The following is a 22154-nucleotide window of genomic DNA, read 5'->3' as shown; positions in this document are numbered from 1 at the left end:
AAACCCGTGTTTTTATAGTCTCCAGCGGCGGTATTCCAAATACACGGCAGCAATTTCATCTCGTAAACAAAACACCTAAAATCATATTTACTGATTTCGCACCGACTTCTCTACACAAGTACACACCAGACGGTCAAGCGGAATTAAAACTTGCGACAGTGACCTTTGGAGCGAGTGACAGGTTTTAACAATTCTGCGAACGAAAGTCACCGTACAACGCAACGGTGTTTAGGAAAAACGTTCGAAAGCTGCGAAACGCAACTGCCAGCGTTCCGTGCGGTTTTGCAACACGCATAGCGTTTGCAAGTACGTAGGTACGCTAACCCGGGAATAAACATTCTCGTTTGACCCGATGTGTTTTGAGAACGAGAAGCCTAAGATGTACATCAAGTTCTGTCCTTGCCCGAACACGCCCGAATATTCACCTTCGGCCAACCTCGGGATTAGTTTTATTTTTGCGCAGGAAAAATGAATTCAAATATTAAAAGTGGTCGGTTAGGTTAGCTACATCAAAACACTTTAAAACACTATGGACGGTTAGTTAGGTTAGTATAGCTACATTAAAATATACAGAGAAATATAAATATAAATATAAATAAATCCGAGGTTGGCCGAAGGTGAATATTCGGGCGTGTTCGGGCTGGGACAGAACTTGATGTACATCTTAGGCTTCCCTTTAAAAACGTTGGAGAAACAGCGAACGCGCGACTGCCGAAGGTGCGCAAGGCGGTCGCCAGGTCGCAGTGACGTCACGGCTAATATCCCCTCCCCTCGCGGGCGATAGAAGCGACTGGCCAGACCAGGTCCGCGTGGCGTCTCCGGGAACTAACCGTTCACTGACCCCCGAGTCGGACGCCCGAGTGATCCTCGTTCACGCATCCTCTTTCTTTTTGACGTGACGACGTCTGATAAATCGATGAACGCCGGCTGCACGCACGAAAAAGTGTCCCGTAAAGCACATTGTCCCGTTACGCTCATTGTACGCTTGCGCCGCATGTATCTCTCTTCCACTCGATTGGAACAACCATCGAGGCACATTAAACTTGAAACACTCCCATTCGTTTCCTACTTTTCCTATCATCGTCCTATCCTTAACAGAATAACACAGATTGGAAGAAGTTAAATAGCAAACAAGTATTTAAGTTATAGTAAAAATAATCTCTTCGTTAAAGTAATAAACATATTTGAATAAATGAGTGCAAATAAAAGTAAATTTATCAATTAAATTGTGGATTTCATTTCACTCCTTCTTTGTATTCATACAAAATAGTGATAATTCAATAAAAATGATTCAATTTTATTCAAAGAAGTATGCATCATTTCATCAATGTTTTGTTATGACGTTGTCACGTTAAACTATCGTCCGTAAACCGACTTTACAGACGACCAATTGTTTTTATAAGTAGTTATACTTCTCGAGGCGCGTTATGAAAAAATTGACGAGAGTGAAAATTCTTATGATGAGCGCGCACCATGCAACGAAATATTCACAGGATGGAAAAAGGCTACAACTCAAATAAAAATCCTGCATGTGTTTTTTGTAACGTTTACTTTACCGATTGATATTGAATACTGGTATATTTCTTTAAATAACCATTTATTCATTGTGATTATTAGTGATAGAAATTGTGTTCCCGTATGTATAGTTTATCTGCATTATTTCATTTATAATTAATAAATAATATAATAAATAAAAATTAGAAAAACATTGTTTTTGACTGACTTTGAATATTAATGTAAATAAATTATATGATATATATTATTCATATGTTTATATGAATATTAAATATTAAGTATTAATTTAATTTATTTTCAATTCGATTCAATATATACTTTACCACCCGTATTTATATCACCCCAGTATTTTTTATTATTTTATTGCTATTAATTATTGGCTTGCAAAATTAAAGTTAGTTTTTTTTACTACGCAAAGTACGTAAGTACAACTTCTAAGGCACATACATAAGTACACGCACCCGTTTTTTTTTTCAATTGAAATTTCATGCACGAAGTTTTTCTTCTTAAGTGCGTGGTGACCACACACTTCTTTTTTTTTACATAAATAGTATTCTTGCATATTTTTTCCCACTCATTTTGGTAGGGTAGGTTTTCGGTAAATTTGGTGATGTCAGTTTCGTGCTAGATAAGTAACAAAGGCAACACATAAATTCGTTGTTAAAGTAAATTTGAGACAAGTCACGTGGCACAGACTGTAGCATAGCTTAAGCACAGCAATAAATTGGAGTTTAAGTGCGCGAATGATCACCAAGCGAAGGCCCAATATCGTTCCTGAGGGTTGTGCCACTCTTGCGCGCGCGTGCGAGTAGCTCCGGGTTGCCTAATCCGCGGGGGGCGGGGGGATAATAAAAACGGGTCCAAGCCGCCAGGAATGATAAAAGGGCCGGGGGGGGGGGGGGAGAGAGTGTTAAAGAAAACACGCCGATGCAGCACCGACGGGCACGAAGGGCGGCGAAGCAAAGTGTCCGTCGCAGTATAAATTATGTCATTATGCAGAGCGGAGGGACCTATTTATCCCATTACTCCGCGCGGGAAAACAAACACCGCGTTGTCGGTCCCGTCCGCGCGAAGAAACACGGTCGAGATGAAGTAAGTCCCTCTTCCTGGCAGTTCTCGACCAGAGAGATGCTAGCCGGGGAGCAGATTCATGGGAACATAAGTTAAACACGTTACTATAATTATTTTTTAAAAAAAACTAGTGGGTACTTATTGTTAGAGACCTGAAAAAATCGCGGGTTCATTTCGTGTTATGCTAAAATTCAAATAATTATATCTTAGTGCTGCTTCTGCCATTAGTTCACTGTTAACCTGGAGGACTGAGGGCCAATTAGAGACCCTCACTCGTTGAAGTGTCGAATCACAGACACTCTGTCGAGACGACTCACAAGTCAGCAGCCAATGAACAGTTGGCATTTGCCCGAGTGTGTAGAGGATATTGGAGTCCAACCTGAAGGTCATTGAACCCGCGAATTTTTCCGGTCTCTACTTATTGTTTATAATCGCGTCGTTCAAGGGCCCCGCCTACCCGGGCACACACACGATGCGCAGAGCTTCAGGAAAAAACAACTCGATTGCCAAACTACTCAAGATATCCGAGTGGGGGTCTGATTACGAAAAGCATTTAAGAGTTCGCCGAGGGCCTGAAAAGTACTTTTGATTTCGGATTAAGTTTTTAAGCTGTATTTTTAGAAGAGATAAAAATGGCTAAAACGCATGTTTTCAGAGTCATTTTTAGGCGTAAAACAACCGGTACATATTCTTGAAAGCAGTTAAGGGACTTTGGAAGAGCCTGGAATCAAGCGGTTATATATGTAGTCTGCAAACAAGGCCCTCATGCAGCATTGCGTAAATGCCCACTTTGACCATGCTGAAGGACTTTTGAATAAATGCCTAAAAAAACTCGCTAAGATGATTTTGATATTAGGCATCTCGCGTATAGTCTAAGATAAGAACCGGATTGCGACTACGTGCAGTATTTCGAACATTCTGCGTCATCATTTTTTGGCCGGCCCTTGTAAGTGACCATCGAGTTAATATTCACGAACTGTGGCAAGAGTGTGGAAAAGCAGAAGGCAGATTGTTGTAACTATTACAACGCCCTACTTCTGACACGCTTACAGCTCCTGCAAGCGAGCAGAGACATCTATCGGGCTGTTGTCAGCAGAGTCGCCAGTTGATCGGCTGACCTCCACTATCTCGACAACTCAGCAAGCTGTATTTTTTTCTTTTGCCAGATGCCCGATATAGTTCTGCTGTCGCAACTTCGGCAAGGATTGAGATACAGATATCGCTACGGACGTCAGTTTGTCGGGGCTAATAGGCTCAGTAGCTTAGGACTATTAATAAAATAAACCGTTTTTTGAAGTTTTTTTGCAGTCATTTACTGCAAATTAAAAAAAAAATTTTGGCTACTCACTGACCACCACTTATCTTACTTAACAGTCTCCTCCTCACTAGAACACCTATTGGTAGAGACCTGAAAAATTCGCGGGTTCATTTCGTGTTAGGCTAAAATTCAAATAATTATACCTTAGTGCTGCTTCTGCAATTGGTCCACTGTTAATCTGGAGAACTGAGGGCCAATTAGAGACCCTCACTCATTGAAGTGTCGAATCACAGGCCACCCAGTCGAGACGACTCACAAGTCAGCAGCCAATGAACAGTTGGCATTTGCCCGAGTGTGTAGAGGATATTGGAATCTATCCTGAAGGTCATTGAACCCGCGAATTTTTCCGGTCTCTACCTATTGGTAAAAAGCAATAGGCATAGTTATTAATCATTGCTGGTCTGATACTCTGGTGGTTGTGACCGGAGGGTGTTTGAATATCTGCAGTGTCCTTGCCTGGTTTTCCCACGTCACAATAAGACAAAGCCTATGTTGCCGGTTTGTTTTTCCGGGCACAGTAAATTTCTCTTGACAGGGAGTCTTCACTCACCTTTCGACTGCCGCCGTGAACGCAAATTCGTGGTGTCGAATACTGAGACAAAATAATTCCATACAAGTGCTGATGAAATAAAAAAAAACCTTTGCCATCAAGTATTAAAGTAGAAACCGCAGTATCCATTATTCAAGGATATGTATTTGCTGTTTTAAGTACACTATATGCAAGAGAATCAAACCAATGTCAATTAAACAAAACCACCCTTACCATTTAGTATAAATAAGACCTTGACCACTAGTAGGAGCAATTTCAACAATAACAATATTAATAGGAACAGTTAGATTTTTTCAACAAATAACAAAATCAATTATAATATTAGGAGTATTAAAGATAAAAGATATTTCAAAAAAATTAGCAATTGCCCCCACAGTCCCATATCCTCTAAAGCCACGCTTGAACATGTTGCTCAACATGCGCGCAACCTTCGTAAGCGACGCTGTCGGTCCATGCATGATCAGTAGAGACCGGAAAAATTCGCGGGTTCAATGACCTTCAGGATAGACTCCAATATCCTCTACACACTCGGGCAAATGCCACCTGTACATTGGCTGCTGACTTGTGAGTCATCTCGACTGGGTGGCCTGTGATTCGACACTTCTATGAGTGAGGGTCTCTAATTATTGGCCCCCAGTCCTCCTGATTAACAGTGAACCAATGGCAGAAGCAGCACTAAGGTATAATTATTTGAATTTTAGCATAACACGAAATGAATCCGCGAATTTTTCAGGTCTCTAATGATCAGTCGTTGACAACGTGTCGCAAACGTGACACGACAACACGATCGTCAGACCACAGACACACACACACGACTGGCATTGTCGCGCCAACATCTGCACACGACAGCATTTGACGGGGCAACTACACAGCTGAAAGGAGACACACACTCCACCGTCTAAAACACGCCCTTTCCACGACGTTACTCCCGTAAAAATATTTTCATGGCTCTCTTTGTACTTACTTAATTATTTGTTTCGAATTTTGGTATCTGTATGTCTATCAAGTAGTACTATCTAAAAGCTGTAAAAAAATGCGTGCAAGTGTTCATATTATTAATTACTTAAGTCACTTTTCAAAAAAGCAATCTATGAACTGAAACAAATCCAGATTGGCAGAAAGGACAAAAAAAATTAAGTTTTTATTCTAAAGCTTCGATAAATAAAAAAAGGGGTTGAGGTTATCTGTAAAGTCGGTTTACGGATGATAATTATACGCGATAACGTCATAAGAGAACTTTGATGAAAATTTTCTTATTTTTTAATTTTCAAATATTATTTACAGTTTTTGCAAATTTAATTGAAATAAATAGTTTAAACATAATCACTAACAATTAGTTAAAAAGCCCGCCTTAACCTGTTTGATATTATAGAAGATTTTCTCGCACGGTGGTTGGCCGGTTCTTGCACGCTTGGCTCAGGCGGAACGTGACAATTTTTTCGTGCGTGCAGCCGGCGTTAATCGATTCATAAGACGTTATAACGTCAAAAACAAATGAGCGGGGCGTGTGTGACCTCGGGGCCGGCGCAGAGGTTCCGTGAGCTGCCGCCGCGTGGCGCCCGAAGCGCGCGGTGACGTCACGTGGGCGGTATTCCCCCGGGCAACTGGTTCCCCTTGTTAGCGCGCCTGGGCGCTTCGGGCTGCGCAGCATCGCAGCATCGCAGCCCGCTCGTCGCTGCAAGACACCTGAGCACCGTGTTCAGCATGGGGGGAGTGACATAGCCAGCGTCATAGATAGAGACCGGGAAAAATTCGCGGTTTTCGATGGCCTTCAGGACATACTGCACATTCCCCTGTACGCTTCGGCAAATAACGCAAGTTCATTGGCTGCCGACTTGTGAGTCGTCTCGGCTGGTTCGTCTGTGATTCGATCCTTCTTTGGTTGAGAGGGTTTATAATTGGTTGAGATTCGTCCAGATGAACAGTAAGCCAGTAGCAAAATCATTATAAAGGTATATGTACTTATTTGAATTCTAGCCTATCGACGAATGAATCTGCGAATTTTTCCGGTCTTTAGTCATAGCTAGAGACAGGAAAAGTTCGCGAATTCATTTCGCGACAGGCTAAAATACAAATGGTTATACCTCAGTGCTGCCTCTGCTACTGGTTCACAACTCACCTGGATGACTCTGGGCCAATGAGAAACACCCAACCGACGCTTTATCGAATCACAGGCCGCTACGCTGGAACGTCTCACAAGACAGCATCCAATGAGTGGGCGGCATTTTACCGAGTGTACGTAGGACTATGGAGTTCATCCTACAGGTCTTTGAACTCGCGAATTTTTTCCGGTCCCTAGTCATAGCTGAAACCCTATTCCCTTACTCATGTATTTTTGTTTCTGTGGATCCTGCCTGCGAATCAAAACTCCGGAACGAAGAACAAGTCATACGATGTGAAATATAGGCACGTGAATAGCTATTCACATAAAATAAAAATATAAACATGTCTACCTCCTTAAAACAAAAAAAAATTGTCCATAAAAATATAGCCCAGTTGTAAATTTTAACATTATCAACTGTAAGCGTTGTAGAGTGTTGGTTCAAGGTCATAATAAAAGAGTAACACAAAACAGTTTCAGATAAGCACATGCGCGAGTGCTGATTTGTTGTTTTCTCGCTGGCAGCGCCACCTATGCAAAATGGCGACTCCTTAGCGTGAAGCGTTTTGTGTATTTTTGCAATTTGCTAAGAGAAAATCTGTAATTTCAGTTCAACATGCGTTTAGTTTAAACTTTAATTGTGATTCCCCCATGTGGCAAAAAAAAAAAATCCGCCGATGGTATAGGCAATTTGAGACGATACAGCTCTTTTTTAACTGGCATCCACGTTCAACTTACATAAAGCCATGCGATTTTTTCCCCCCTTTGGAGCTTCATAAAAGATCGTATCTACGTTCTGCCGCTACCTCATGATTTGTCGGAGTTCAGACACAGACTTGTTAACCAAAGTGTGGGAATAATTTGACTTTAGGTTGGATGCATGCCGTAAAACTAAAGTTGCAGATATTGAACATTTGTAAGAAAAACTAGGTCCTTTTTCCTTCAATTTGATTTATTATTTACTGTAAATAGTCTAAATTAAACTGCTATAATCTACCATTGTAACTGAGACATTCTTTTATGGACATCCTGTACATAGTACATTTTTTGAAAAAAATACTGTAGAATGTATAGATAAAAATGGTAAAATTCACCTAATTTTAAAGCACGTTATACAATGCATATTATAAAATAAAATATCAGGTAAATTAAAAGACAATATTCTTTTTCTCAATTTTTTTTATTATTTAAAAAATACTTTAAGTATTCAGTTACAATTTTTTTTTCATTACTATGAACACTTCAAGCCTTTCCTATTTCCGAATATTAATGCAATAAGTGATTGGTTAACTGTGAACCGTTAGTAAAATTGGATAATGTGCAAAGATAATGAACATGTTAACCCATTTTAATGAGAAAAATAAAACATTTAACATGTGTGTTCCTGAGCAATTAACTGACAGTCCTAAATTAAATGCATTCCTTTAACACGTCTCGCTAATCAACAGTTTATAAATAATTATGAAACATTGGTTTTAATGGGTTGCCTATGTTTACAACAAAATTAAAACCATAGCATTTTGTATTGTGTTTTCTTGCTTCTGATTATTTTTATAATTTGATTTCGTAGCTTAAACATATTTTATTTATTAAATAAAATTTAGTAGAACACTAACATACCCGTCTCATGCTGAAAGTGTTAATGGGAGAGGGATTTCTTATTAACTTAATCTAAATATACCCATACCCTAGATGAGACCTGAATTCTTGACGTAAGATCTATAAATTACTAAGGCCCATAACAAATACAATGTTTTACTCTTATTGTGACATATCCAGAATGTATTGACAGATGTGTGTATTGTTTTCGAGGTTCCGACAGAGACGTCATAATTTAAAAAAATATACCTATATCCTAATAATGTTATGGCTTACTTAGTTCAGTAATTTTAAAAATAATTTTACTTTTAATATGATTTAAACATTAGCAGTTCCTCATTTTTATTTTTTTTAAATTCCTCCTTTGTATATTTATTTATGTACTCTTCACTAAAAACTTCAGTTATGTTTTAAATTAATTTGTCGTTAAGGATCACACTACTGGTGAAACCTAACCATACTTTACGGAATCGAAATAAATCAGAATCCGTTTTGTAGTTGGAAGATGTGAAATTTAATAAATTTTCATTGACTTTTGCAGTCAGTGTTTTTTTTTTGTGTGTTTACATAGTTTTAGGGATTTTTTTCTAAAATGAAAAAAAAATCGAATGGCACAAGTAGCCTAATTATTAATTTTTAATAGGTTGGTTAAATGAACCCATTTCACTGATTGTGATAGTGCTAGGGATTCTGCAAACAGTTGGTTTTTTTTTGTGTATTTTTTTCCAGCGGCGCGGGAAACAGTTCTAGGATCAGCCGATGGTGTTCTGTTAGGGGTGTCGGTGGCACTTAGCGCGGGTTATCACGTCTTTAGGGGGTGCTTGGACGTCGTTGTTCTCGACGCGACGGGAGTGGTCACGTGACGGGGTGGTCGAGTCATCTGTGGTTCCTCGTCTCTGGTTGCGTGCGCGGCGTCCTCCGGGTTTTCGTGGCTTCTTCTTCTGGCGGGATCTCAACTCACCAGGGATGATCCTTGGTGAAGGAACCAAAACCGTCTGCGAGAGGTCGTGACGGGGGCTCGACAATGGTCTTAGGCGATGAGGGAGCAAATGCTTCTAGCTTTGTTTGGCTGTGCTCGCCATTGGTTCCCTTCTCTGTAGTTGAGAACTCGCAGATTTCCCGTGGGCGGAAAGTGTGCTGGCCCGAAGTGGACCCTGTGTCTTCCCGCTGCAGGTCACTGCGAAGTGCGCAAAGAGGCGGGCGCTAGGTGGGTCGGCGGTCTGTTGATCAGTGTGTGCCCGTGTTGTGTTGCAGGTTGTAAGAGCTTCTTCAAGCGCAGCGTGAGGCGCAACCTGACCTACTCGTGCCGCGGCAACAGAAACTGCCCCATCGACCAACACCACAGGAACCAGTGCCAGTATTGCCGCCTCAAGAAGTGCCTCAAGATGGGCATGCGGAGAGAGGGTGAGAGACACAAAGTCACTTCTTCACTGGCCCGGGGTTAGTTGTAGGTGTGTACATTCCACCTCGGGGCATGCTCTTCGGCTGGCTATCGTCGTATGGTCATCTGGTTCTTCAACTAAATACTCTTCTTCGGCTCCTGTCTTGTAGTTGATGATGTTGTAGTTCATACAGTTACGTTCCTTGAAATTCACCACTATCTTTCCCGTGGGATGTCACCCTACATCGTAAGTAATTTTAGGACACTCTCTCCTTCTTCTCGTTTTCATCGCTAGGCATAGGTGAATTCCGCCTGTTGTCCGGGAGTTATTGCCATCTTCCATCTTCTCGAGACTTTTTATTCGCAACTACAATGAGTAATGGGTGATGATACAGAAATTTTCGAGCCTAGCTGTCCAGTTTTTTTTTTTTTTTTTTTTTTTTTTTTTTTTTTTTTTTTTAGCACGGCTGTAACTTACGTCGGTTTCGGCAAGCTGACTAAATTGCAATGTATTTAACTATAACCATACCGACGAAGTTCTGGTCTTAGGACAACTTTTTTTTTTGCGCTAGAAACGGTGCATCACAAGTTACTCAAAATTACTTTAATGTATTCTAGATACTTAAGATAATATTATTATTTAGCAATTAGGTTAGCTTTAATGTAAGTATTAAAAAATATTTTTTTGATTATTAATGGAATTTAGGCGTGCTACTCAAATCCTACTGTCCTACAATTTGAAAAATAAATAAATTGTGAAACTAAAAATTTTTCTGAAATTTTTCTGAAACGTGTAACTAGGACAACCTTTATAGGTAATGTAGAGTCCAACACATAAGTCCGCGGCTAAAGCCCATTGTTTTGTGGTGTTGGGAATAAGTGTGATGGCTTTCGCGTTTGCTGTTATACGAAAAAGGTTATAGTTTACCATTTTTTCATGCATTATGGCTGTAATATTACCCAATGGAACAGAAAATTCTGATTTTTATTGTTGTATAAATTACCTATATTATAAGGTTTTTAACACACTATTTTTAGTGATGATATCATGTTATCATCAGTATAGGTTTGAAGTTAAAGAACCTTCGTAATGTTATTACATTTTTATAAACCTAACTTTATATACTTCAATTCCGATAACTTAAATATTTTTTACCTAATCAACTTTTGCTGCCTTATCAGATACTCCTGGATTTTGTATCTACTTCATTTGACAGAATTCTAAAGAAAATTAAAAGAGACATTCGTCAGCATTGCGTGATGTTTCAATACTTTAAGCATCCACGGATTTTTTATATATATTTTATATATTTTTATATATTTTTACTTTATGTTTTCCTTTAACCTTTTTAGCCTTTTGTCAAGAAATCTTTCAAACTTGATCGGCATGTATTTAATATCTGTTGAACACTCTGCAGAACGCCTCGTCAATTAGACTGTAAAAAACTTCAGTAAAATTTCCCAGTATCGAAATCATATTGTTTATTATGTAATTGGGGTATTCTTATACATTTTTCAACCCGCTGAAGAAAATGTCTACTGCCCGCGTGTATGTGATGATTGATTTTGACCATGGGTACTGGAGAGTAATTATGTACTTAGTAATCATAAGACATTATGTCGTGAAAGCAGTTTAAATAATTCTAAATTCTGCGTCGCTTATGTACTGAACCATTTTTAACCAAAAATATCTCCATTTTTGTATTCCTCTATAAAGAACATCGAACGGCGGGCAAGTTTATAGTTAAAAGTACCTACATTTCCCCCAAGAGTGGACATAGTGTCTTAGTGTCTTATGCCTCCGAGGTACCGAAAAAGTTTTTTTTTTTTTTAAGAGAGAGTGAGAGAAATATTTACGTGTACTTTGGTCGCGGCAGAGCGTGGTTTAAAATTCTTCACTCCATAAGACTGCTTGAAAGGCTTCAACATAAATGTGTTCACATTTGAAAACGTTTTTTTTTTCTGAACTGGCTAGGAAACTCTCTTCTTCTGTCGTGGCCAATGAAAATGAGTTTGCTTTACTGTTCAATGCCCACGATTCACTTAGAAACAACTTAGTAATAATTAACTACAGTGTTTTAACATATGTCTTGAGCCTGGACATTTTCTGCGAAATACAACTGTGTTCATACATATTTTAATATTAAAGAAAGGATTAACTAGCTAACAAGTGGGTCAAAAATAGGTTTTAAAATTCATGCCACGTGTAGATCACTCTGGTGTCCAATTTAGGGCATATTTGGAGCAATTACTAAAATCATGGGATGAAGCTGAATCTGTGCAGTAACAAATTTACGTGCCCAAAATATAACAAACTTTTTTTTCCGTGAGAACACTCAGAAATATATGCTATGGCGTATGAAGTTGGTGGGTTGAGTTACGAAATCGTTCAGCGCTTTGCATGGACGAATATAAAAAAAAGTTAAGGTTTTGATATTTTGTGACAAGTACATTATTAAAACACGTACTGTGCCTAATTAAAACTTTATGCAGGATAACTTTAACGGTAGCGTGGGTCATATGAACATTTACATGAACAAACGCATGAATCGTTGTTCATATCGGCTTATTTCGACAGTTCGTTCGGCAAATCGTATCCTAGTTATGTCCCCGTGCGGAGATGAGAATCTGCTTGTATACGTCAGTGGCTGCCGTTCCCGGCTTCGGTTTTCAACAGAGCAAGTTTTCTTTTAAGAATCTCTGGCGAGTACTGAAAGAATGACTCGCTCACAATTTTTTTTTTTTTTTTTTTGTGATTCATTGTTAAAAATTCGATCTTGGTTAAGGCAGAAAAAAGGTGCTCATTAAAAGGTTTATCTAAGAAATAAAAGCGTATATATTGAAAAAAAATATTTTTGTTTACAGTTGTAGGATATAAGTTGAGGAATGGTTTCTAAACTAATCGGGGAAAAGAATTTCAAACTCCATTTTGTTAGTATGACATTATTTCTTATAAGACTATTACATTCAGTTTTACTACTGTGTGATTCCTATCTGATTTCGCAAACAAATAGCGAACTAAGCCCAACAAATTCTCTTTTCCTCTTGCCACTTAAAATTATTGATATCTTTTTCATGAAATTGATTTGAAATTCTTAGACTGATTTTGCATGTTGAAACGATAAATCACGGGGATCAGCTTCAGTTTATGTTGCGTGTTCGCACTGACAGAGTTTAAGCACTCGACATTACTTATCTACTGTCATACACAGACAAAATTATTTCGCAAAGATTGCTTTTGGCACATCCGTTATTAATAGAGGCATGCATATTTCGCGAAAAGATTCCGAGATCAGCTGAAATTCAAAACACTGTAGCATCGCCTGTGTTACGTGATTGGGTGAGTTTCTTTAATGTGCATGTCAATTGTCACAACACCAATCACAGTCATTCGGTGCGGTATCAAACGCGTCCTGAGTGGCTCGGTAAAACAAGGCGACGACTTCTCTCGCAGACGGCCGCCAAACACAAGGGGGAAACCGTTGGTACGGGTATACCTTGTTGAAGTCTAGTAGACGTTCAGAATTTTTCGCGAAAAATGCCTGGCCCTAGTTATTAATTGTCATTTCTATCTTAGCACAACTTTTTTTTAATCATTTAAGAGAAAAAGATTCCTTTCGATGCAAGAAGCTAAATTGAATTCGTTAACACTTAAGAAAACAGCAGTCATTCTGAGTCTTTAGCTCTTGTAATGTTTAATTTATCACTCAACAAGCTACAGACTTTTAAAATGGCCCAAAAAAAATCGTTAACATTTGCCGTGTTTTTTTTTTTTACAATTGTAACGGAAAATTTTTGGAGATCCCCCACCCCCCTGGGAAGATCGTAGAAGACTCGTTTCTCGCGACGCGCGCTCCCAACGGATATTCTCCACTCGCGAGTTGTTACGGGCGTCTGCCCGCCAGTACCACATGAATCGAAGAGCCGGAATCGGAGGACAGGACAGGGTCAGCCTCTAACGCGACGCGAACGCCGCCGTCGTGGAACACGCGCGAAACGGTCGGACCGCGGAGGAGAGTCCGGTTCTCGGATGCGGGTCAGAGGTCGACGACGGGTCGTCTCTTCTGCACACCCCGCGGGGCGGCGCGAAACCGCCCGAGCTTCCAACGGTCCGCCGAGATTCTCTTTCTCCCGACGCTGAATATTTCAAAAATTTCACGTCACAGAAGCTTGAAGAATATAAGCATGGGCCGTTCCTGTAGGTACGTCGTTGAAGGTCACGCAAGGGAGGGGGGGGGGTTCTCGTAACGGTTTTATCGAACTTAAACGGGCGGGGGTCCCAATGTATCTCGGGAGAGGTCGGACAAGGGTCTCCGAGGACCCGTCCGGGCTAGGAGGAGTCGTCGGCGGGTCGCGCGGAGAGGAAACAGGCTCGCCGTCAGACGGACCCGTCGGCGAAAAGGGGTTCCTCCCCGCGGAGTTGACCCCTGTCCGGTCGGACTGGACGCGGCGGCGACGACGACGACGCTACAAGATCGCGCCTTCAGTGGGCCCGTCCCGTTGGGCGGAAAGAGAAGGGGTCAGCAACGTCCGGACGACCGGACGACGCCCTTAACACGTCGTGGGAGAGTGCGGCCGGGCCCCGTTCGGCCAGGGACGACGGAGCACTGGTACCGTCCCACGCCCGGGGCTGCGTGATTTTCGACCGTCCGGTCGCCGGGTCGAAATACCGGACGCACGAGAAGGTCCCGCGGTAAGCGGCCTGACCGAGGTCCAGTTCCCCCCCCCCCCCTCCCAATCACCGGTCGAAAAGCGGTGCACTGAGAGAAAGGTTTGATCGCCTCAACAAAATATTAGTTTATATATGGCGAAATAAATATAATTTGTTCATTCAAACAAATATTTTGCAGCAGGAAAGATAATGTTGACCCAACATAATGATAATCTCAAACTCAAATGTAGGTATATTTGGTTAGGTGTAACAAATCAATTTTGTTACTTTCCAAGTTTGGTTAAGCTAACAAAATATTTTGTTACTACAGCAAGTAAATATTTGTTTCGCCACATATGAACAAATATCTGTTTGATTCAAACAAACCTTTTTCTCTGTGTGGGTGGTGTCGTGATTCAATTAATTTTCCAGGCCGGGAAAAACGTGTTGAGGGACCCGCCCTATTCAGATAGTGAGGCGGGATGATGAGTGCTACACACCGGTGCAGTGGCGTATCCAGGGGGGGGGGGACCACCAGGGTCACCGAAAAACCAGTTGTCTGCTACATTAATATTGCCGACAAAACATGATTGTTTCTGAAACCAATAAAAATACTTTAATATAAATAATGAATTTCTTGTATGTAGAATCATAAAATCTGGTGGTTGGATGTTATGTGCAGTGTGAGTAGATTAAATACAAATTTAATAATTTTTTTAAGAGACTTTTTTTTCTCTGGCTTCTCTGAAATCATAGAGTGCCCCCTCCGAGGTGAACCTCTGGATGCTCCACTGCACCGGTGCTTCTAGCGCGATGTGGCCTCTGAACTGGCGCGCAGTCTTCTAGTCGATGCACAGGGTTAGATACGAGATTTGAGCGGAGACGGTAACATTATGTGACGGAGAAATGCAAGGCCCTTCGGTGCTTCCAAGATTCTGTACCGGACATTTCACGTCGAAAAATTTACCCTGCAAACAAGTTTTCAAACGGTTGCCCCTCGTGAAAGGGACTGGTGTTCATTTTTTTTTTTGTTACGTGAATCCCAATATGCCTCACCCCCTTCCATCTTCTTCTTACAAAATAATTTATCATGTCAGCAGTATTTCTAGTTTTTTTTTTTTAACTGACTCCCCTAATGGAACACTATCTCGCCGGGAAATGGGGTACCGGGTGGGCTTAATTTGGTTTAAGCTACAGCACACTGGATGACTTCGAGGTTTGTAGTTCTGTCGAATAGTGAACTGCGAATGCTGCATCAAATTCCGTTCAGTAAAAGTTTCTTTTTTTTTTTTAATATTCATTAAACAATATGCTTATTAGACCGTGTCAAATAAAATTATTTACCACAACCCAGTTTGCAAAAGAAAATGCCTTTGTAAACGCACGGATACATCGGCCACGCACGTGAAGAGTGGCTCGGATGTCGCTGGCCACCACGGTCGCAGTACCACTCACTGTTCTCACGTCACCGGGTACCTGGTGGGCGGACAGTGATGACCCCTCGCGCGTCAAGACAACAGTGCCGTGTTGTGTCGGCGCGCGGAGGAGGGCTCGGGCCGCGAGTATTCCCCGCTCGCACGCCGCTGTCGGGCCCAAGGTTATCAACAATCACCACACACACACTCTCTCTATCTCTCTCTCTCTCTCTCTCGCCGAGTTGCCCTTCTCCGACCGCTGTGATCCTTCCTCCAGCTGTCCGCTCTGCCTGGAGGGACCACGGTCAGTCTCACGCGTCCAGCGGTTGTTCCGTTTTCCTCGCCCATTACCTCGTTCACCGGAGGAACTCCCTCGCAAACCTATCACCAGGGGCATGCAAATTTCGCGAATAAATCTGAGTGCCTATTAGACTGCAACAAAGTTATACCCTTACCAGTGGTTTCTTCCTTGTGTTTGGCGGCCGTCTGCGAGATAAGTCAATGCCTCATTTGACCGGGCCAATCAGGACTTGTTTGCTTCCGCACTGACTCACGGTGATTGGTGTTGTAAAAATCTACATTGACCTGAAAGAAACTCGCCCAATTAAGAAACACAGACGATGCTACAGTGTTTTAACTTTCAGCTAGTCTCGGAATCTTTTCGCGAAATTTGCATGCCCCTAACTATACTTATATTATCGTTATTACTTCGCCAAATGGCTGATTAAAAATTGTTTTGTATGCGCGTCGATCACAAAAATTAATTGATAATTTTTCACCAACATTATCATGTTACTTTTACACCAAATCTTACCATAAAGTTAAATAAGACGCCATGTCGTGGAAACTAATTTTCTTTATATGTTGCCACCTTGATAGGGCGTACCTATACCTGGTTGTTTGAAGCTTAGGAACGGGGATTTTTTTTCCCCCATTTAAAAGTTGATCTCATAAAATGTTCCCTAAAAAGTTAGAATCGTGTTGGATCAGCCTCTCCACGGGCTGAAGTCTTCACAGATAAATTCAGTAACGGCGCATGTAGTCCACGAAGCAGAGACAGTGGATAGCGATAGTTGCCACTCATGGTTGTAGTTTTCCGAGAAGCAACTATTATAGCCAGTGATGTAACGCCTTGCACCCACAACTCGCTTCGTCTCGGAAGAGCCGGAAACCGGTTCGCCGAACGTTTACGGCCATCGTCGTCTCAGATCAGAGGTCCCGGGTTCGAAATCTGATCGGAATTTTTTTTAACTTCAATTTCATACTACACTCAATTATATAATTAAAAGAGTCCCAAGAGGTAAAATGCTTACTGAATTTTACTAACGGAAGACTTGATATCGTTGCCAATTACTTTTAAAAAATCTATATTTGTTGGCATAACCATGCATTATTGTTCAAAATTATGTCGATAGCTGCAGTCACAATGCCACGACGAACACTGCTCGAAAAACCCGCCAAGCCGTAGATACTTCAGTGTTCCAGCTCGACATACTTGGTAGCGTAGGGTCTCAAAACCACGAAAACATTAACACGACAAACTATTTCGGCTGTCGGCAAAACTTTCCAAGCCAAATGCGTTTATAAAATGCAGTAGGCTATAGAATGCGCTGAAAAACAGCGCAGAAGACAAAACGAGCATGAATTTTTCCAACCTAGTGTCTGCAAAATGCCATTAGCCTGGACTTTATTAATTAAAAGTTCTTCAATGAAGTCGTCCATTCGTAAATTAAATATTGATCAATGCACAAAAATAACATTGAACATAAACACAATAACATCCGTTTGTATAAACAAACGAAGGCACGTTAAAAATGTGTAAGTGTAACCACACTTAAAACGAATTTTTCTTTTCGTCATAAAGATTTACCAAGCAGGTAATATTTTTGAAGTTTAGTTTTGTAAGTTTTTCAGTTTGGCTTTCCATCGTACTGCACGACACGACAAAATTAGAAATTGAATCTATTTCTTTCGGGCCGTCACGACGGCATTGTATTTCATTGGCTACTGAGCTTGTCGGGCCTGTCGTGGCATTATGATTCCAAATTCCAAATTCAAACCTGGCAATTTAAAAAAAAAAACAAATACCCATTCATTACGTTCGAGCTCGCCGTTGTAAGTGTAACGAAAACCTCCTTTTTTTTTCCCCTTCACGCCAGTTATTAGTGAACGTTTATCATGGCGAGGTGCGCAGCAACTTAAAATTACGACTGAGATATTTCCATCTCTAAAAAAGGGGGGAGGGGGTTTTCTGTAAAGTCGGTTTACAGACAATTAATTTTACGTGATAACGTCATAAGTAGAGACCTGTAAAATTCGCGGATTCATTTCGTCCAAATACTTTTGACATTATTTTGCGTCAGTGATTGGGCCACAGTTTATCTGAAGGACTCTGGCCCAATGAAAAATATTTAACAGAAGAATTAGCGAATCACGATCATTCCAGTCAACAGGTGTTACGAGTCGGTAACCAATCAGCAGATGTAATTTGCACGAGTGCATAGAGGATCATGGAGTCTATCCTTTAGGAATTTGAAATCGCGAATTTTATAGGTCTCTAGTCATAAGAAAACATTGATGAAAAATTGCATACTTCTTAATTTTCAAATATTATTTACAGTTTTTGCAAATTTAATTTAAATAATTTGTTTAAATATAATCACGAACAATTAGTTTAAAATGCCCGCCTTAACCTGTTTGATATTACAGAAGATTTTTCTCGCACGGTGGTTGGCCGGTTGTTGCACGCTCGGCTCAGGCGTAACGTGACAATTTTTCCTGCGTGCAGCCTGCGTTCATCGATTTATAAGATATCACTGTAAAAAACTGGATTTTTTTTCTGAGGGAACTTAGTAATTCGTATTTCACGGCGTGTCATTTTACCGATGCGCTCCCTGATTCGCTGATGTCTGGAGCGCCAGCCAGGGGCGACTGAATTGTTGCCCCTTGGAAGGGCAGCCCATCAGGATTTTTCTGACTGTAGTGTTATTAAAAGGTTGTCTGAATTGTTGCCCCTTGGATGGGCAGCCCTTCAGGATTTTTCTGACAGTGGTTAGTTTGTAAATTGACCTAACCTAACCTAACCTAACCTAACCTAACCTAACCTAACCTAAACTCACCTAACCTAACCTAACTTAATCTAAAATAACAACTTTCAGAAAAATCTTGAAGGGCTGCCCATTCAAGGGGCCACAATTCAGACAACCTTTAAAAAACACTACTATCAGAAAAATCGTGAAGGGCTGCCCTTCCAAGGGGCAACAATTCAGACAACCTTTCAAAAACACAACTGTCAGAAAAATGCTGATGGGCTGCCCTTCCAAGGGGCAAGTTTTCATGATTATTTGAACACTTAAAGAAACAAGTTTTCAGAAATTGGATGGGCTGCCGTTCCAGTCGCTGTACAAACAAACCAGAAAAATGCTGAAGGGCTGCCCTTCCAAGGGGCAACAATTCAGCTCCCCCGCCGGCCAAAACAGCGGGCTGTGCGGTGGTGGAGGGGCTAAGAGGGGGGGGGCACCTGCCCGTGACGTGGGACGTCGTCTCCGGCCGGGGACTCGAACCCGCGGCCCGCCGGAGACCGGAAGTGGGCGGGAGACGGTTCGCACGGCCGCCGGTCCGCTTGGGAGCGCCTCGGCCGCGGGAACAATGCGCCCGCGCGCACTGCTGCCAACAGTCGGAGCAATATTTACACGGCCGGTAACGTCTGGACAAAAACAACCGTGAACTTGCAGTTTCCCGAATTAAAAACAACAAAAAAAAAAGACAGAGGTTTGTGTAATTTAAATGCACGCGCGTTAGAAGTTAGCTTTCTTTTTTTTTAAATTTAAGACACTGAACTATAAACATGTGTATAAAATGAATTATTTAATCTAGTAAAATAATTGAGAAGAAATTTTAGTTAACATCGAAAATCAACATATACGCTGAATATTTATAATAATTATTTAATAAATAATAATGTAATAAATTATTATTTTATACACATGTTTCGATTAAATATTAAATTCTGCGTGTTTATTTTAATTTAATTTTTTTTTAAATTGTAGGAATAATAATTGAATTAAGTTTTGGTTCTCGAACCACGTTCTTTTGTCTTATTAACCACGTACTAGAAAAACTGCGGTACGAAGCCTGACAGACGATTGTAAGGAGAATACTTATTTATTATAATTCTTGTAACGCCCGTATCCTTAGGTTTTTTTAAACTTGAAATTACTCTTTACTGTGACTATTTTACTTTATAAAATTATATTCCAAGGTGGTTTCAACGTCGTAAAGTTTTATTTGGCATACCCATGCTTCTGTTGTGTCCCCTGATTTTTATGAAAGTAACTGTAGATTGGTTTATGTTCATACACGTGAGTCCACCATCTTCCTGTGAAAATTTCGTTTAATGGTGTGCGTGCATCGTGCAAATTCACTCTCATAATTTTTCAATAAGACGCCTAAAGAAGTAGGTACAACGCCAAAAAAAAATATCAAAACTATAATTCCTGCCAAAAAAACAAAAACAGCGAGCAAAGTGGTTCTATCCCCCACGACCCGATTACCATCTTTCAGTTTTCCATTTTAAAGATTACTAATTCACAAAAGCAAAAAAAAAAAAAACACGATTCTTCAACAGAGCCGCCATTATTACGCGTATTCGTTGGATAGCGAAGTAGACTTGACACGCCCTTGACGACTACGAGCCAATAACAAACAAGCATAAGCTGTTACCCAATCACGTGCAACAATTCACAAGATCTGAAAAATGAGCATGAAAAAAAAAGGATTGAGAAATGAATCCACAAAATAATCGTGGCTCTAGTTGTATATCTAATAGCATAAAAAAAAATATATTCCAGTTATAGAAAACTGATGTTTATTCTCACACTAAAAAAAATTGGTTGTCTGTAAAGTCGGTTTACGGACGATAGTTTAACGTGACAACGTCATAACAAAACACTGATGAAATGATTGCATACTTTTATGAATAAAATGGAATCATTTTTATTTTAATAATAAAAAATTAATTCTTGGAATTATAACAGTAATCAGATTTTTAAAATGCAAGAACAATTAACCTTTATTGCCGAAATTGTTGTTGTAATAAGTAGGGACTGGAAAAATTCGCGGTTTCTATGACCACTATGATAAACTCCACGATTCTCTTTGTACTCGGGCAACTATCACCTGGTCATTGGCTACCGACTCGGGACACCTGTTTACTGCGATTCTTATGATTCGATACTTATTTTGTTGAGTGTTTGCCATTGGCTCAGAGTCCTTCAGGTAAATTGCGGTCCAATCACTGACGCAGCATTAAGCTAAACGAGTTTGGATTCCAGCCTGTCTCGAAAGGAATCCGCGAATTTTTCCTGTCGCTAGTAATAAGCAATGAAAACCACATTAACTTTTCGTTTAAATATAATTCTGTACAAGTTTTCATATAAATAAACTGTAATCAAATATCTAACATGACCTGTTATTACTGCACTCGCCGACAGATGCTACTTTTCAAATAATAAAATAATAAATACAGCGTAACGGGACAATGTGCGTAACGGGACAATGTGCGTAACGGGACAATGTGCGTAACGGGACACAGCGTAACAGCGTGCAGCCAGTGTTCATCAATTTATTAGACGTTGTCACGTCAAAAAATGATCGAAACAAAGCAGATTTAGTTGGAAGACAAGTAAGTTGGTACCACTGGCTCCCCGTAGCCGGTGCCTTGTACGTACAGAAGCGACACACGACGATGACACACGAGGGAGTAAACTGCGCTCGAGAACGACGCAGTAAAATTTTTGTGGCCCCTGGAATTTAACTGCTTACTGGCGTACATAGCGGTCAATAAGGTCATTGGTGTTTAGGACTGAATTTATTAATTTCTTTAAATGTCTACAGCTGTAATAAAACTGCACATTGTCACTATGGTATGGCATTTATAAACATGATCTCAGCCTTAAGGATGTTTGTCACGTTCCAAGTTATTATTTTATTTTTACGTTTAACACGGTTAAACTTGTAGTATTTTTGAGCGGCCGTTTTTCAACAAAATGAAAAATATACTACGTGCACACTTTTTGCATAATCAAGTGGCACAGTTGAATTTATAACATTTTTGTGCAATATGGATAAGGAGAACCAAATGGAATAAATAACGGAAAACAATTTTGAGTTTTTTTTAAGCAATACTGGTGGCTAATGCGTGGTCTGGTTTAAAATTTATTCAGAAAAAAAAAAACATTTAATTTTATTTAGCCTTTCAAATAACCACTTAACATTTTATAATTTAACAACAACAAAAAAAAAGTGTTTCTGTTGTAAAACCATTCGTAAATAACCGCACACATCTTTGTGCAGCAAGTTACTTACGTTGGAGTCTCACAGGACATGATTTTTATTTTTCATTTTCTCGTCACTACTTCTGGTGTAATGGGTGTAAATAGGCGCGCTAGTGACAGCAATTACGAACTCTTGCGGCGCATTTTTACACCCATTATGTAACACTCGGGAAATATCTGTAGGTAATATTATCGACAAAACAACAAATGCAAACTAA

At 40.3% G+C, this 22154-nt stretch overlaps 1 protein-coding gene across 1 annotated transcript in view; it reads left to right on the top strand.

Annotated features, from left to right (window-relative positions):
- The window catches only part of LOC134541857 (nuclear receptor subfamily 2 group F member 1-A), a 263976-nt gene that overhangs the window by 64841 nt on the left and 176981 nt on the right, over positions 1-22154 (top strand). Inside the window, exon 3 of the mRNA XM_063385556.1 lies at positions 9409-9558. Within this exon, the coding sequence (XP_063241626.1) occupies positions 9409-9558 (150 nt within the window). The remainder of the gene's footprint in view (positions 1-9408; positions 9559-22154) is intronic.

The sequence above is a fragment of the Bacillus rossius genome (assembly GCF_032445375.1).
Source record: "Bacillus rossius redtenbacheri isolate Brsri chromosome 4 unlocalized genomic scaffold, Brsri_v3 Brsri_v3_scf4_2, whole genome shotgun sequence".
In the NCBI taxonomy this organism is placed as follows: Eukaryota; Metazoa; Arthropoda; class Insecta; order Phasmatodea; family Bacillidae; genus Bacillus; species Bacillus rossius.
The sequence above is the reverse complement of the archived record's forward strand: the minus strand, read 5'-3'. Positions and strand labels throughout refer to the sequence as shown.